Here is a 16,549-nt window from a genome sequence, read left to right as displayed (position 1 = left end):
TAGTCTACAAAGGTGTTCATACGGTAAGTTGGGATGCTGTCTCTGATTCCTATCTCGGCCGAGGATCCGGCCTGTTTTGTATTGCACCGGTGTTCTCGGATGCCAAATTGCAAAGGCTAATAGTGACGATGCGGTTCCCGCGATATAGAGATCACGCACCTATGTGGCAATCAAATCGGTTACCATGACCAAGCTCAGCAGGAAGCTCAAGGAGAACCTCGCCTCTGAGATTTCCATCCTCAAACAACTCCACCATCCCCATATCGTCGCTCTCCTAGACTGCCATGATACGACGTCCAATATTCATTTGGTGATGGAATTCTGTGCCCTGGGGGACCTTTCCCACTTCATCAAGGGGCGCAACACCCTTCAGGACAGCCCATACACACGGGAATTGATAGCGAAGTACCCCAATCCTGGGGAGGGTGCGGGTCTCAACGAGGTAATCGTCCGCCACTTTCTCAAACAACTCTCGAGCGCACTCAGATTCCTTCGGGACCGTGATTTGATTCACCGGGACATCAAACCACAGAATTTGCTGCTCTGTCCTGCACCATCGTCCTACCGCAGTGGGGCCGCCGATGTTGTACCTTTCAAGAGCAGTGAGGACTCCTTTAGCCCGAAGACCGGGCTGGAGTCTCTGCCAATGCTGAAGCTTGCTGACTTTGGCTTCGCCCGGTCTTTGCCGGCAACCTCTCTCGCGGAGACTCTGTGTGGCTCGCCACTGTACATGGCTCCTGAGATTTTGCGATACGAGAAATACGACGCGAAGGCAGACCTCTGGTCTGTGGGCACGGTGCTTTATGAAATGGTAGTCGGGAAGGCCCCGTTCCGTGCAGTGAACCATATTGAACTCATCAAAAAGATCGAACAAAATAAGGACCAAATCTCATTCCCCTCGAAGAATCGGGTGTCGGAAGACATCAGGGAGCTCATTCGGGGCCTCCTGAAGCAGCATCCAATGGACCGGATGAATTTCGATGTTTATTTCGCGCATAAAGTTCTCACAGAACCGATTCCCTGTCTGGTAGCGGACGACGCTCCACTCGGGCGTTCCCCTGCCGACCCAACACCTCGACCTGGTTCCGGGTCGAGGCGTAGCACGCCCGTCCAAATGAAACGCGAGAATGCGCTGTCTGGCGGAGTGCGGGATGAGCCGGCGACTTACCCGGCGGCTCAACGAGCCATGACACACAGCCCTCGGCCAGAGACCCCTTCAACGCCTATGCGTAGGACTGGAAGTGCGGGCACCCCTCATGCTGCTCCGAACGAGCCTACACCGCCAGCATCGCATCCGACAAGGCCAAGTCCGGTCTCTCTGGTGACTGCCCCTGGTCGCCAGGAGCATGTCGATCGCCCTCCCACCACCACTGTCGTGGAACAGCAGCGGAGGCGTACGGCTTCCTCGGGAGTGCCTCAAGTCGACAAACCCGTCGAGAAAGCGAAGGACGAAAAGGAGCATGCTGCACAAGAGGTAGCATTTGAGAGAGACTACGTGCTTGTGGAGAAGCGTGCGGTAGAGATGAATGCTTTTGCAGATGAACTGGCCTACAACCCACGAATGCAGGGTGGCCAAGCAGGTGCTGTATCCCGGCGTTCGGGAGCGGCTCCAGGGACACCTCCGGCCGGGGGGTCGTCGCCTCATGCTTCGCCTAGCAAAGCCATGCAAATCATCTCAGGGCGTTCCCGTGCCGATTCGGCACACGTCCGTCAAAATTCCTACGATCGCCGCTACGGACAGAGTCCTACGTCGGCCACATCGGCCATCTCGAAGGCTCTCAATATGGCCAGCGGACGTTTGTTTGGGATGAGTTTCTCACCACCGCTGACCATCACGAAAGGCGGACGCTCGCCTCCGTTGGCCTACAACCCGTTTCCCGCATACCCCAGTGCCCAAACGAGCTTAATTGTCCACGCAGATGGGGGCAAGCCCGGCGCCAATCTGGACGAAGACAGCAAAACCGTCCATGATCTGGAGGAGTGTGCCACACGTAGTGATGTTGTGTACGGGTTTGCCGAAGTCAAATACAAGCAGCTGATCCCACTAGCGCCATCTGCCGCCACCGGGTACCCGGGAGACCCTGGGTCGGACGCTGTCGATTCGGCCGATGGTGGACTCACTGTTGATGCTATTGTGACCTTATCCGAGGAAGCCCTGGTTCTCTACGTCAAGGCCTTGTCATTGCTGGCGAAGTCGATGGATATTGCACGTGTATGGTGGACTCGCAAGAGCCGAGGCGATACGCTCAGCAGAGCGGATACTGGAAGCACAGTTGCGGGCAATCGGATCAACAACGTCGTCCAGTGGGTGCGCAACCGATTCAACGAGGTGCTGGAGAAGGCCGAATTTGTCCGGCTCAAATTAGTAGAGGCGCAGAAGAGGCTGCCATCGGATCACCCCAGCCATCCCAGCAATCTGTCGGTTGGATCCTCCCTAGGCTCCGGAACCTCTGCCGATGTGGTCGTCAGCCCCGACGTGACAGCAGAGAAGCTCATGTACGAGCGCGCATTGGAGATGAGCCGAGTGGCGGCTATCAATGAAATCACCGGCGAGGATCTAGCCGGTTGTGAAATCTCGTATGTCACCGCCATCCGGATGCTAGAAGCCATCCTGGATGATGTGGAAGTATCCCGACCGGGGCAAAGCGGCGGCGCTGATAGAGCCGACGCCCGGCGGGACAACGAGGATGGCGGACAGAACGAGCCCCAGGCGGTGATTCTGGCGAAAAGTAAGTGTTCTCTCCACCTTATGCACGGCACTGCGCAGGCGCTAACGCTTGGCACAGTGATATCGAAAATCCGGAGTCGCCTGGCGTCGCTCCGGAAGAAGCTGGCGCTGCTGTCGAATCGGTACACGCCCCCGTCCAGTGGACCGGGCAAAATGCCGCCGTCGAATCTGGTGCCAGTCTCCCCTGCAGTGGGAGCCACGCCGCCGAAATAAGAACGTTGACCGTTAGAAGCATGCAGGACCATGCTCATTTTGCCCCCCTCCTTTTCTCCATTTTTATTTCATCCTATTCTTCTTCTATTTCATGTCCCAGCTCGTGTGGGCATTGCTAGTGCAGGCAACTGCATTCCAAGCTCGTACCTTGACACGCGTGCGGGGCCAGCTTCTTCTTCTTCTTCTTCTTCTTCCATTCTCCATGCCAGTTCTCTCTGGGGTTCGATATATGCATTGATGCACGAGTGTTTTAGTGTTTTTTCATATGGGTTTATTATAGGGTTGCCGTGATTTGCTCTGTGTTTATTGGTTCCCTTGTTCCTTTCCATTTTCTTACAGGATACGCATGCTTTACAGGCCTGTTGGGCGGGTGTTTGCAATTGGCGTTCAAGCTGGGGACCCGGGTACACAAATTGCCAGCGGACATTGGATACGAGTGATGATGATGCCATGGGATCATAGGGAGTCAGGGTGGATTCGGGATGGATCTGGAGGATGCAGATACTGCCAGTCAGAGGCAGCTGTACTGTATATACACATAATAACACGCGAATATGTTCATCTCGTGGCGAGGAATGGTGCGCACTGGTTGGAGGATTGCTGCGGATTTAGAGCTCGACCCACGGCGGCGGGCATTGGCTCTGGGACCCGCGCAGACCTTAACTTTACCTAACTTAAACGTGCAAGATCCAGGCCCAAATTGCGTGATTGATTTTGGTGTGTCATAGGAATTGCACCGACGGCGTTGAACGGTTCACCATCTTCTTGGTGTCTGGGCCGTGGCTTGAGAGGTTTGAGAAGTTTGGGCAGGGAGTGGAGAGCTTCCCTCGTTCGGGTTCCGCTCCGACGCCCAGAAGAAGTTTTTTTCTTCTGTACCAAAGAAATTCCCCTTTTGCCTCACGGGATCCCGAAGGAAGATGACTCGAGACTCGCCCACCACATGGCGGGTGTCTGTCATGCCCGTGCTTCCTCTTGTCTCGGTCGCTGTCGTGATCTTTCACCCGTAGCTTGTCATTCTTTTCCTTTAGATTACTTCTTTCTTCCTCTTCGTGATTTTTACTTTAGACTTTCACAAGACTTCAGTTTTTCTAGAACATTTCTTTCAACCTGTTGGGGGACTCGGTCGTGATCTATACTTGGAGTATATGACACCCGTGCCCTAACATAATACTGCTTTCCACCTTTTTTTCGATTTTCTCTTACATCAAATTTTTCTTATTTTGCCTCCATCGCTCAGACACCTTTACCAATTCCTGTCCGGATTTACAGGGGTCTTACCTGCTAGTCTTGGCCATCGTGTCCATACACATCACGAGCAGACCCTGCTCACTTTGGATTGCATCACATTTAGTCGCAGCACATCATCGCGTCTTACGGTTTTTGCCTCCGGGGATAGCCGCTCATTCGCACCTGGCCCTGGCCTGTTCTCAGCGCTCCTAGCACTGACTATATAGTCCTGGACGATCGTCTTCCGGTCTTCCACCTGTCATTCTCGTGGACTCCAGTGTCTTGGGTTTCTCTAACAACCACGAAACTCTTACCATGACGGACCCAGTTGTGGAATCTGCGTATCAAAAGGGCATCCTGCCCGACGCCAAGGCCGTTGAGGAAGGCCCTCGTCGAACGGATGGCGTTTCCGGCTTGTGTATGTGTGACTGTCCCATCTCCTCCCAGGTCTCTCCCAAGGTTTCCCGGCATAGTGATGAAGAATCTGCCCTGACTGTTTCGAAACTAGATGAAGGAAATGTCTTCGAGGCTACTCCGGATGACCGTCGCCAGATTGGCGTCATCAGTGCCTCCTTTCTGATCTTCAACCGTGTCATTGGTACTGGTATCTTCGCTACCCCGAGTACTATCCTGTCTTTGTCGGGTAGTGTTGGTCTGTCTCTGATCATGTGGGTCATTGGTACTTTGATTGCCATGGCTGGTACTGCTGTTTATTTGGAATGGGGTACTGCTATTCCTAAGTATGCTTTATCCTGAACGGTTGGGGTAGGTAGAACTTGAGGCTAATGACTTCTCATAGGAACGGTGGAGAAAAGAACTACCTCGAATATGTCTTCAAGAAGCCCAAGTTCCTGATGACGGCCATGTACGCGGCCTATGCAGTCCTGTTGGGTTGGGCCGCCAGTAACAGTGTCGTCTTTGGCGAGTATATTCTGAACGCGGCGGACATCGAAGTGGATCGCTGGAACCAGCGTGGTATTGGTTTGGCTTGTATCACCGCTGCCTTCCTCATCCATTCCTTCGCTGTCAAGTGGGGTCTCATGCTTCAGAACTTCTTGGGTGTGGTCAAGCTGGTCATCATCCTTTTCGTCATCGTCGCAGGATGGGTGGCTCTCGGCGGCCATATGAAGATCGATCCTCCTCACAACTTCACCAACGCGTTCGAGGGTACCACTGACACCGGCTATGGCATTGTCATGGCGTTGTATAATGTCATCTGGTCCTTCATCGGGTACTCCAATGCCAACTACGTATGTTGTTCTGACTGTGTACGTGGTCTGTGATAGGTTGCTAATATTGTTGTGTGCAGGCCTTGAGCGAGACGAAGAACCCTACCCGTACCCTGAAGATCGCCGCCCCCATTGCCATCATCTCCGTCGGTATCATGTACATGCTGTGCAACATCGCATACTTTGCTGCTGTCCCGAAGGAGCAGTTCCTGTCCTCTGGCCAGACCGTCGCCGCCGCCTTCTTCGGCAACATGTTCGGTGCGCGCGCAGAGAAGGTGATGTCGGTCTTTGTGGCCCTGTCTGCATCTGGTAATGTTCTGTCGGTCATCTTCTCGCAAGGACGAAGTACGTACATACCATTCCTTCCCTATATCGCGTCAAACGTCGAGCGAAGCTAATATTATGATAACAGTTGTCCAAGCCCTCGGTCGCGAAGGAGTCCTCCCTCTGTCGAAGATCTGGGCCAGCAACCGGCCGTTCAACTCGCCCGCCGCTGGCCTCTTCGAGCACTGGGTAGTGTCCGTGATCATCATGTTGGCCCCTCCTCCAGGCGATGCCTACAACTTCCTTGTGAACCTGATCTCGTACCCGCTGTCTATCGTCAACGTCTTCGTGTCCGGCGGTCTCATCTACATCTATCTGACCAAGGAGAAGAACTTCCCGGACTGGTCCCCCGGTATTCGGGCCACACTCCCCGTCACCATCTTCTTCTGCCTGTCCAACATGTACCTGGTGGTGGCGCCCTACGTGCCCCCCAGTGCCGGACAGAGCGTCTACAACAGCCTGCCTTACTACCTGCACTGTGTGGTGGCGCTGGGCATTTTCGCCCTCGGCGCTATTTACTATCTAGTCTGGGCGGTGCTGATGCCTCGCTTTGGTCGCTATATCCTTGTTAAGGAGTCGGTCGTGGATGCTGATGGCTGGTCCAGAAGTGTCTTTACAAAGATGCCGATTGAGCAGGCTGAGGCTTTGAGGCATGAGGGGCAGCAGCAGGGAGAGCACCATTTCTGAGGGGTTCCCTAGTGGATGATGCACTGCTTGACTGCTGCTTCGTTTCAATTATGACGCAACGATTCAACATCAATGCCTTTATTAGGGCATAATCATAATGTTTACACATATCATCTTGCATGGGTGCGGAGTTTTTTGTCTTTTTTTTTTTTTTGGCTGGAGGGAAGGGAAAAAGGGAATGATTGTTAGGGAAGAAATGGGTTTGTTTTGATAGACTTGCTGTCTTTCTTCGAGATACCTCTTGTGTTTTATTACTAGATTTAAAGCTAAAGCTCCTTTCAACAATCGACGAGATATTGCTGAATACTGTTCTTGAACATAGAATCATAAATGTGCCATTGGTATAGATTTCTTAAAATAATTAATGTATAATTATGTATGTCCCAGCCCTCTATGGAAGCCCATTCACCGGAAGAAAGCATCAGATGCCTCTAATCATGAACCCCTCAAACTGGCTGGTGGACCGTCTTGCAAGTCACTGCTCCCGAAGGAGCAGCTCGACAGCCAACTGCCAGATAGAGAAATATCTACCATTGAAGGCAAATCTGGCAACCGGCTGTATGGAGAAGACCTGCGTGAAAGAATGTAATATGTATGGAGAAAAAGAAGGAAAAGGAAAAGGGACGCAGAAATGGGAGAAAAGATGGGTGACATGTGATGCGGAGAAACCCTGGTTGAGTAGCCCTTATTGACATCCAGAAGAGGAAAGGTGTTGAGCCAGGGGGGAGCTGATTGCCTGATTTAGTAGGCTACTCAGTTTTGGCTGACTAGTTGGTCAGATGACTGGATCGTGTTAGTCATAGTAAGATTACCGCCTGCCGGATTCAGACGGACGACCGACGGAATTCCCGCGGCAAAAAGGGAACTTTTCTTTCCCTTCGAGATTGGATGAATTGTTGATGGATTGATTGAAGGAGGGAATAACCTCATTGTATCAGTAATCTTTTTGGTCGTTGTTGTCTTTTGATTTGTCTACTATCCGCTGTATCTTTTTGGGTTGTTTATCTGGGTGGGGACTGTGTGTGTGTGTCTCTTCTTTGTCAATCTGTCTTTTCTCTCACTATCAAGACTCGTTCCCATGCGTCGCTTTCCCTCCTCCGCACGGCTCCCGCTGAGCAACAGCAGCAACAGAAGGGCAGCTGCTGCTCCCCTCCGCTTCCACCGACTCTCTGCTCTTCCCCGCCCCTCTTCTACTTCTACTTTCAACTTCCCCACTGCTTCTTTATCTACTATTACTACTACTCCCTCCTCTCTCACCTCCTTCTCCTCCTCTTCCTCTTCTACTGTCCCTCCTCTCCATCGCTCTTCTCTTCGTCGTGCTCCCCTCTCTCAAGCTTCCAAACGTTACTGTTCCTATCGCAGGATGTGTGGTGCTCGACGCGGAGAGGTGACGGGCTCGACCAACGTCCCCGGTGGTCGTGAGGTCTTGCCCACCAACGTCAAGCCCCTTCACTATGACCTGACCCTCGAACCTAACTTTGCCAACTTCTCCTATGACGGTACCGTCGTCATTGAGTATGTCCATGCTCTTCCCTACCCACCCATGAACCCTAGCTGGTTACCCCGCCATCTGGAGCAGTAGCTAACTCTCCGGGAATATAGTCTCGACGTCGCTGAAGATACTACCTCCATCTCCCTCAACTCCAACGAGATCAAGATCCACAATGCCGTCGTCTCCTCCCAAGGCGCCGTCGTGGCCTCCAACCCCGAGATCACCCTCAACCAGGACCAGCAGGTTGCGACCATCAAGTTCGCCGACACCATCCCCGCCGGTTCCTCCGCCCAGCTGAAGCTGACCTTCACTGGTGAGCTCAACGACAACATGGCCGGTTTCTACCGCTCCTCCTACAAGGCTGCCGATGGTCAGACCAAGTACATTGCCACCACCCAGATGGAGCCTACTGATGCCCGCCGCGCCTTCCCCTGCTTCGACGAGCCCGCCTTGAAGGCCAAGTTCACCGTGACCCTGGTGGCAGACAAGAGCATGACATGCCTGAGCAACATGGACGTCGCCAGTGAGACCGAGGTTGCCGGCGGCAAGAAGGCCGTGAAGTTCAACACCTCCCCGGTCATGTCGACTTACCTGCTCGCCTTCATTGTCGGCCACCTCAACTACATCGAGACGAAGGCTTTCCGCGTCCCTATCCGTGTCTATGCTACCCCGGATCAGGATATTGAGCACGGTCGCTTCTCGCTGGACCTGGCCGCCCGCACTCTGGCCTTCTACGAGAAGGCGTTCGATAACGAGTTCCCCCTGCCCAAGATGGACATGGTCGCCGTGCCCGACTTCAGCGCTGGTGCCATGGAGAACTGGGGTCTGATCACCTACCGTGTCGTGGACGTGCTGTTGGATGAGAAGACCAGCGGTGCTGCCCGCAAGGAGCGTATTGCCGAGACCGTCCAGCACGAGCTGGCCCACCAGTGGTTCGGTAACTTGGTCACCATGGACTTCTGGGATGGCCTCTGGCTCAACGAGGGTTTCGCCACCTGGATGTCCTGGTACTCTTGCAACAGCTTCTTCCCCGAGTGGAAAGTCTGGCAGACGTATGTCATCGACACCCTTCAGGGCGCCCTGTCCTTGGATTCGCTGCGCAGCAGTCACCCTATTGAGGTGCCCGTGAAGCGTGCCGATGAGATCAACCAGATCTTCGATGCCATCTCCTACTCCAAGGGATCCTCCGTTCTGCGCATGATCTCCAAGTACATGGGTGAGGATGTCTTCATCCAGGGTGTGCGCGACTACATCAAGAAGCACGCCTACGGAAACACCCAGACGGGTGATCTGTGGGCCGCCCTGGCTAACGCCAGTGGCAAGCCCGTGGAGGAGGTCATGGACATCTGGACCAAGAAAGTCGGTTTCCCCGTTGTGACTGTCTCGGAGAACCCCAGCAACTCCACCATTAAGCTGAAGCAGAACCGTTTCCTGCGCACCGGCGATGTCCGCCCCGATGAGGACACCACGCTCTACCCCGTCATGCTGGGTCTGCGCACCAAGAATGGCATCGACGAGGACACCATGCTGACCGAGCGCGAGGGCGAATTCAAGGTGCCCGACCTTGACTTCTTCAAGCTCAACGCGGACCACTCCGCCATCTACCGCACCTCGTACACCCCGGAGCGTCTGTCCAAACTGGGTGAGGCGGCCAAGGGCGGACTTTTGAGCGTCGAGGACCGCGCCGGTATGATTGCCGATGCCGGTGCCTTGGCCGCGTCCGGCTTCCAGAGCACCTCCGGCCTGCTGTCGCTGCTGAAGGGCTTCGACAGCGAGGCTGAGTTCATCGTGTGGAACGAGATCCTGACTCGTGTTGGCTCTCTGCGGGCTGCTTGGCTGTTCGAGGATGTCTCCACCAGGGACGCCTTGAAGGCCTTCCAGCGCTCTCTGGTCAGCCACAAGGCGCACGAGCTCGGATGGGAATTCTCGGAGAAGGATGGCCACATCCTGCAGCAGTTCAAGGCTCTGATGTTCGGCAGTGCCGGTATGGCTGAGGACCCGGTCGTCGTCAAGGCCGCCCAGGACATGTTCCAGCGGTTCGCCGCCGGCGACGAGAACGCCATCCACCCCAACATCCGCGGCAGCGTGTTCAGCATTGTGCTGAAGAACGGTGGCGAGAAGGAGTACAACGTCGTCCTCGACCGCTTCCGCAATGCCCCCACTTCCGATGAGAAGACCACGGCCCTCCGCTGCCTGGGTGCCGCCGAAGACCCCGCCCTGATCCAGCGCACTCTCGACCTGGCCAGCGGCGACGAGGTCAAGAACCAGGACATCTACATGCCCCTGGGTGGTCTCCGCAGCCACCCTGCGGGTATCGAGGCTCGCTGGTCCTGGTTGAAGAACAACTGGGATGCCATCTACAAGCGTCTGCCTCCGTCTCTCGGTATGCTGGGCACGGTGGTGCAGCTCAGCACAGCCAGCTTCTGCACTGAGGAGCAGTTGAAGGATGTGCAGGACTTTTTCCAAAGCAAGGACACTAAGGTAGGCTCCATCCCATCCTTTCATTAGTTATACCTGTGTTGTTCAAGTTTTATGTGCTAACTATTTTCTCGTATAGGGCTTCGACCGTGCCGTTGAGCAGAGTCTCGACTCGATCCGGGCCAAGGTCAACTGGGTCAAGCGTGACCGGGCGGACGTGGAGTCGTGGCTCAAGGCCAACAGCTACAATGGTAAGCTGTAAATCAGACATGCATGACATATTTCGGAAGTATGGCGAATGCCGATTGAAATGAGAATATAAATGAAACCCAACCGACTATGTTCGGGGTGTATAATTAGAACAGAGAAAAAAAAAAGATAGAAAATAAGAACTCGCATCTCCACATATTGAGTGTATTGAAGTTTATAAGATTCGCTGGTAAGGTATGATACATACGCCGTGCCCATAACGGCATTAATGCAGTGGAAGCAGTTCCTCCTCATCATATGATATGATATGATATAATCCTTTCCTATACCATAACGATACCACTTCTTCCAGGCATCCATCCACCTCTCAATGGCAGGCAGGCAGAAACATAAAGAGTAGATAAATTACCATCCCGCCTTCACACCACCACCACCCTCCTCATTATTCTTCTTTGAAGAGAAACCCCTCGTAGGTTTCGACTGCGCAGCCTCGTGTTTACGCAATTCCTCCGGAACACGAGAAATGGGCGACTTCATGAGCATTTGCTTGAGGTCGTACCTAATCCCATTGTTAGTATCATCCACAATATAACAACGCCAAGGGCATAGAATATTAGATAAGTAGAGGAGAAGGGGGGGAGAACGTACATAACATCCGCATCCTCATTACCCAAGAAAGTAATAGCCACACCACTCTTCCCGGCACGACCGGTACGACCAATACGATGCGTATAACTCTCAATACTCGTCGCCATGTTAAAGTTCACGACGAGACTAACATCCGGCACATCGATACCACGACCCGCCAGATCTGTAGCCACCAGGACATCTGTGGTTCCATTCCTAACGGACGCGAGGGCGGCTTCACGCTGGTCTTGTGTTTTACTACCGTGTAATGTGACGGAGGAGAATCCCCACTGTTTGATTTCGCGAGCGATGGCATCGCAGTTGCGCTTGATGTTGACGAAGACGATGATCGGGGCGCGGAATTCTCCCGACGAGAGGATATCGCCGAGACGTTTCTTGCGCTTGTCTTCGCCGGCGATCATTTCCACGCGCTGCTCGACGGTGTCGACGGCTTCGCCGGCGGAGCCGATCGTGACGATTGCCGGACGGCGGAGGTATTTTCGGGCGATGCGTTCGACGGCGGTGGGCATGGTGGCTGTGTACATCATTGTTTGGCGGTAGCGGTGCTGGTCGTGGTTGATGTGGCGGGACATGGCGAGGGGGTTTTCGGCGTCTTCGGAGTCGGGTTTTTCGTTGGAGACGGGGAGGGCGTCGAGGATTTTGTTGACGGGTTCTTCGAAGCCCAGGTCGATCATGCGGTCCGCTTCGTCCATGATGACGTAGCAGCATTGGCTGAGGACGAGAATGCGGCGCTCGATGCAGTCGACGAGACGGCCAGGGGTGGCGATGATGATTTCGGCGCCGTCGCGGAGACTGTAGGCTTGTTCTTCGAGGGAGTGACCTCCGACTATACTGACGACGTTGAAGCCGAGGGGGCCAGTGAATTTTTTGGCTTCGATTTCGATTTGTTGTGCCAGTTCGCGGGTCGGCGCGAGGACGATGGCGTAGGGGCCGTCGGCTTTGCGCCATTCGAATTCGTCGATGCGTGGGAGCTCCGCGATGTAGCAGAGGAGGGGGAGGAGGAAGGCGGCGGTTTTACCGGAACCGGTGACGGCGACACCAATTAGGTCGCGGTTTTGCATGGCGATGGGGATGGCGGCGCGTTGAATGGGCGTGGGTTCTTTGTAGCCCACGCGGTTGATGAGTTCCATGAGGCGCTTGGGGAGGTTGGATTCGTCCCAGGAGCGCATAGGGTTGGGCACGCTGCCGCCCTTGGTGCTGATGTTGAAGTCCTCCTTGAAGATACGCCAGTCGCGTTCGCGCATGTGCTCGAGTTTCTTCTCGCTCCAGTGTTTGTCGAGCTGGTTGCGGGTGCTTTCTTCTCGGCGGCGGCGCTCCATCTCGAGGATTTCTCTGGCGCGGATGCTTCCTGCTTCGCGGTCACGGTCTTCCAGGGCGCGGGCGTATTTGTGGGCGACGGATTCTGCGACGTCGTCGCCGAAGCCGGCGAGACGGCCACGGCCGAAGAAGTTGGTTTCGTGTCGGTGTTGGTATAGCGGGTTGTAGTCGCCACTGGTGTCTTCTTCGGCGTTCCACTCGAAGTTGAATTTTCGGTCTGTCGTTCTCTTGCGTTTCTTCTTGGCGGAGAAGTTTGATGTTTGGTCGACACCCATGTATCTTTGTTTCACTAGGGCTGCTTGCGCTGCGGCCTCGTCTTCGTCCACGAACCGGCTGTCGCCCTTTCCGCTCGTCAGACCGAAGGACATGGATTTCGGAGGAGGTGGTGGCGCGAGGTCGTAGTTCTTGTTATGGGACTGTGAATGGCGCATGGCTGCCGGGGCAGTCGGGGCAGCGTCTGAGTTGCGCATGGCTCGAGGGCCAGTGGGGATGGATCTCGCATCGCCGTTAGGGCCCTCGGAGCTGACAGAGGGCGAGTGCGTAGCACTTCTGTCGACGCCATTAGAGGCATGCTCGGATTTTAGTCTGCGGGTTGCTGCGACTTCTTGAGCCCGTTTTTCCAGCGCGAGCTTCTCTCGTTCTTTCTTGGATAGAAATTTCGGCTGTGTAGAGAGAGGTGGGATGTTAGCTATCTGAGCTTATATGGAATCCTCGGAGCTGATTCGTACCTTCGCCGCTGCAGCATCAGCTTCTCGCTTCTTCCGTACGAGTTCCTCCACACTCAGCGGCGTAGGGGCTGGTCGTTTCGTGCCCCATCCAACCTTCTTCTTCTTGGGCTCAGTCTCCGGCGGCGGCGCAGGTGGAAGATCTTCCGGCGGTGGAGGAGGCGCGGACGTGTCTGGCGGCGGCGGAGGGAGGGCGGAATCCTCTGGAGGGGGTGGCGGGGGAGTAGGAGGGCGCTCGATGGGCTCCGGAGGAGGCATAGGAGGGCGCGCCTCCGACGAACTGTTAGTCATAATATCATCCATGGCCACTGCAGAGGATGAAGCCTGAGATGGATTGCAGCTCGGCGCAGAACTACTTGGTTTGTCTCCCGCGGCCTGGCCATGTTCTACGGTGGGGAACAGCGGCCATGTGCGCAATATGTGATCACGTGAATGTAGATAAGGCTCTATATTGTACGAATACTGCAACACTCTATTTATTGAGGTAACTGAAATCACATGTATGGAACGAAAGCTACCTACGCATTAGAATACACGAGGACAATGTCCAAACTCATAAGGTCCACCCAACCGGATCCCATCATATCGGGAAGAGCAGTCGAGAAGCGGCTCTCTGCACGCTGCAGATGCCGTCTCGCCTTTCACTCAACACGCCATTCGCTGAAAGCTGCACACACATCAGAAGAGAAATTATTGTTCTACATATCAGCAAGCCTTTCACAAGCTATGAGCGGAAAGAGTACCATCCTCTTGGCGAGGAGTTAGATTGTGGTTGGGCGTTTCCGCACCAACCGGATTCAGCAGCTTTCTTTACTTGCCATCAGACTCACATGCCACCGTTGACCGGTGTCTGCTGATAGTAGGCATAAGGGTTAGCTTGTGGGGGTGTCGGGACCACAACTTCCGCCACAGGCGTCGCCGAAGGAACCGGCTGAGCTGGGGGCAGCTGCACCGCTTCCGCGGCCTTCATCTTTGACACGGATGCCGGTCCGTGCACTTCGCGGTCCAGGGTCATGTACTCCTTTGCAGCATCCTTGGTACCACGTTCAAGGAGGTAGACCATGTAAATTTGAACAAGCTCCCGCACCACATCGGCGGGAAGGGTACTCTTGGACCGAATGTCCTCGATGACCTGCTTGATGCGCTCATACTGGACATTCTCTGTAGACGAGCTCGTGGGCTGGTCGAGCTCGAAGTTCAGGTAGCTGGTCCAGAAGGGCCGGCTGTCCATGTAGTACTGCTGGTTGGTCTGGAAGACCTGACGGGCGTCTTCGGGAGAGCCCTTGATCTTCCACAACAGGCGAGCCCATTCTGCAACGAGTGCCGCCTTCGTAGCCAAGTCTGACTGTGGCGAATCCAACTGGCTCTTGTACACTTCGATGGCAGCCTCGAGTCCGCCGTGACGGCGAGACATGTTGGCCAGAGACACTATCGTTTCGACGTGGTTGGGCAGGTTGATGAGAATGGCGTCGTGGATCTCCTTGGCAACATCCACCCGGCCACTCATCTCTTCGAAGTAGGCATATTGAAGACGGGTGGCTGGGTTGGCGATCGGCACGTACAGGCAGCTGGCGCGCTGGTAGATATTGCGCACTTCTTCTTCCTTGCCAGGTTGACCGGCCATCCACCTAGCGTAACGCTGCCAGAACTCATCGTAGTGAGCGCACGTCACCAAGCATCTCTCGTACAAGAATTGGGTTCGCAAATAGGAGCCCTCGGATTCTTCGAAATCGAGGTATTTCTTCCAGTTGTTCAGCTGGCCCTCATCGAGTTCGGTAACGTGGAAGTACGGGCGCTTGATCTCCGACTCGTATGTCCAACGTTTCGTGGTCTCAGTCTGGGTCTTGGAGAAGATCTCCAAATGGTAGCTGTCTACGCGTAACCGCAGATCCCGTTCAACCTCTGCCTCTGCCTTCGCGCCGGGGGCCACATGCCCGGCAGCAGCATCAAGCTCCGCACGGAACTGGGTCAAAGTCTCCGGAGACGCCAACTCCACCACAGGGCGAGTCTGGGCCAACTGCCTGTACCTCTCGAAATACCGAGCGTACTGGTGCATGGGGATGTGAATCACCCGGCCCAGGATAGCAAAAATCTTATCAAAAGCCTCCAGGCGCTCCTCGAACTCGATGTACTTGTCCCAGAACGGGTGGGCCAGGAAATCCAGCCCAACGCTGGTTGCGCCACGCTCGAAGAGCCTGCAAACAGGAGAACGTCAGTATCAGAGCGGGTACACCACCATCAGAACAACGCTGGGGAGATGGGGGAGTGGAGGGGGAAAAAAGGGGAGTGACAAGGATAGCAAACATGAGCGTCAGATTCCCAATGAGTGCGAGCCCAAACAATTGAACGACTAGGATGGTCAAACTGTGGATGAAACTTATGTTCCCCCGTCTGCTTCGAGCGCAGAATAGGTGCCACCCGAACACAAGTCCTGGTGTTTAGTGTCCGTGCAGGGGAGGTGCTTGGCTTGAAATCAACTGTAAATGTTTCTTCAAAAGGGGTAGAGAGAGAGCAAACAGCCTGGAGAAGCCATGGGTGAGAAGTAAACTCCAGTAGAGTCCGGGTAAGGTGAAATCTCACCCGTCAGCGAGGGGACTGGTGCAAATGAACATTTGCATCACGCGGGTCCGGTATCACAACCATGTCCGTGCTGCGTTTGTAACGGTTACGTGGGGGATGGGAAAGGAAAGCAGCTCTACTATACTTACTCTCGGATCACATCAGCGTCATGGGAGGTCTCGGCCTTGAAGGAGCAGTAGTTGGTCCACAGGTCGACCGAGGGCGAGATGCTAGCGACACCGCGTTCATACACCTGTCAAAGAAGCATCAGCAATCCAATCAACTTCAGTCAAATCTGAACAGGCCAAGCCCATGCATACCATGTCCGCAGCCTCAGTGCCGGTGATGGAAAACTCCAAGTCGGCATATTTCTTCCAGTAACCGAACAACAGCGGGAACTTGGCCAAGAAGCGGTCGTAAACATTGCGCACGGTGGTGATGGCTTGGGGGTTGGAGTTGCGGTTAATTCCGCCCTCGAGCGCTTCGCCAGCGCGAACCAGTTTCTCCCAGGTTTCGAAGTTATCCGGGTCATCGAGCTGTACGACAACGTATGGGTTAGCATATGTGATGCAGCATTCCCCGCCGATCGAGGAGATGATAAATAGGATCGCATCATACCAACTCAGTCTCGAGCTTCTTCAACTCCGCATTCTCCTCCTCGGAGCCTCCATAGTTGTAGTCCGCCATGATGGCAGTTGGTGTGGTCGGGGTCAAAAGAGTAGTGACAAGGATGGTCCGCGACAAGGGGGAGCAAGGACGGGACGCTGTTGGA

General features: G+C 54.6%; 4 protein-coding genes across 4 annotated transcripts; 3 read left to right on the top strand and 1 right to left on the bottom strand.

The window, feature by feature from the left end:
• The first annotated feature begins 138 nt into the window (after positions 1–138).
• On the top strand, positions 139–2,986 carry atg1 (serine/threonine protein kinase ATG1). Its single transcript, XM_026776396.1, has 2 exons — positions 139–2,729; positions 2,787–2,986. Exons 1-2 carry the CDS (start codon positions 185–187, stop codon positions 2,939–2,941), a joined length of 2,700 nt encoding a protein of 899 aa, XP_026632653.1. The 5' UTR covers positions 139–184; the 3' UTR covers positions 2,942–2,986.
• A 1,278-nt stretch (positions 2,987–4,264) lies between these two features.
• BDQ94DRAFT_133392 (high affinity methionine permease) lies at positions 4,265–6,572 on the top strand. The gene is made up of 5 exons (XM_026764269.1): positions 4,265–4,586; positions 4,677–4,908; positions 4,968–5,418; positions 5,478–5,742; positions 5,810–6,572. Exons 1-5 carry the CDS (start codon positions 4,484–4,486, stop codon positions 6,406–6,408), a joined length of 1,650 nt encoding a protein of 549 aa, XP_026632652.1. The 5' UTR covers positions 4,265–4,483; the 3' UTR covers positions 6,409–6,572.
• Positions 6,573–7,298: 726 nt separating this feature from the next.
• Positions 7,299–10,976, top strand: BDQ94DRAFT_7188 (M1 family metallopeptidase). The gene is made up of 3 exons (XM_026776389.1): positions 7,299–7,923; positions 8,011–10,381; positions 10,458–10,976. Exons 1-3 carry the CDS (start codon positions 7,487–7,489, stop codon positions 10,578–10,580), a joined length of 2,931 nt encoding a protein of 976 aa, XP_026632651.1. The 5' UTR covers positions 7,299–7,486; the 3' UTR covers positions 10,581–10,976.
• BDQ94DRAFT_156243 (dead box ATP-dependent rna helicase) lies at positions 10,934–16,464 on the bottom strand (the record flags this gene model as incomplete). The annotated part of the gene is made up of 10 exons (XM_026768602.1): positions 10,934–11,087; positions 11,177–13,185; positions 13,222–13,266; positions 13,315–13,526; positions 13,772–13,838; positions 13,869–13,878; positions 14,049–15,413; positions 15,927–16,030; positions 16,098–16,313; positions 16,396–16,464. 10 exons carry the CDS (start codon positions 16,462–16,464, stop codon positions 10,934–10,936), a joined length of 4,251 nt encoding a protein of 1,416 aa, XP_026632650.1.
• Between the last annotated feature and the right edge of the window lie 85 nt (positions 16,465–16,549).

Source organism: Aspergillus welwitschiae (assembly GCF_003344945.1).
Source record: "Aspergillus welwitschiae strain CBS 139.54b unplaced genomic scaffold BDQ94scaffold_1, whole genome shotgun sequence".
NCBI classification, from domain to species: domain Eukaryota; kingdom Fungi; phylum Ascomycota; class Eurotiomycetes; order Eurotiales; family Aspergillaceae; genus Aspergillus; species Aspergillus welwitschiae.
This window is presented reverse-complemented; position numbering and strand designations above follow the sequence as displayed.

Coding starts and splice junctions, on each gene's coding strand:
- atg1 (XM_026776396.1), top strand. CDS start 185: ATGACCAAGCTCAGCAGGAAGCTCAAGGAGAACCTCGCCTCTGAGATT. Junction 2,730..2,786: donor GGCGGTGATTCTGGCGAAAA/GTAAGTGTTCTC, acceptor CGCTTGGCACAG/TGATATCGAAAATCCGGAGT.
- BDQ94DRAFT_133392 (XM_026764269.1), top strand. CDS start 4,484: ATGACGGACCCAGTTGTGGAATCTGCGTATCAAAAGGGCATCCTGCCC. Junction 4,587..4,676: donor GGATGGCGTTTCCGGCTTGT/GTATGTGTGACT, acceptor TTTCGAAACTAG/ATGAAGGAAATGTCTTCGAG. Junction 5,743..5,809: donor CATCTTCTCGCAAGGACGAA/GTACGTACATAC, acceptor TTATGATAACAG/TTGTCCAAGCCCTCGGTCGC.
- BDQ94DRAFT_7188 (XM_026776389.1), top strand. CDS start 7,487: ATGCGTCGCTTTCCCTCCTCCGCACGGCTCCCGCTGAGCAACAGCAGC. Junction 7,924..8,010: donor GACGGTACCGTCGTCATTGA/GTATGTCCATGC, acceptor CCGGGAATATAG/TCTCGACGTCGCTGAAGATA. Junction 10,382..10,457: donor TCCAAAGCAAGGACACTAAG/GTAGGCTCCATC, acceptor TTTCTCGTATAG/GGCTTCGACCGTGCCGTTGA.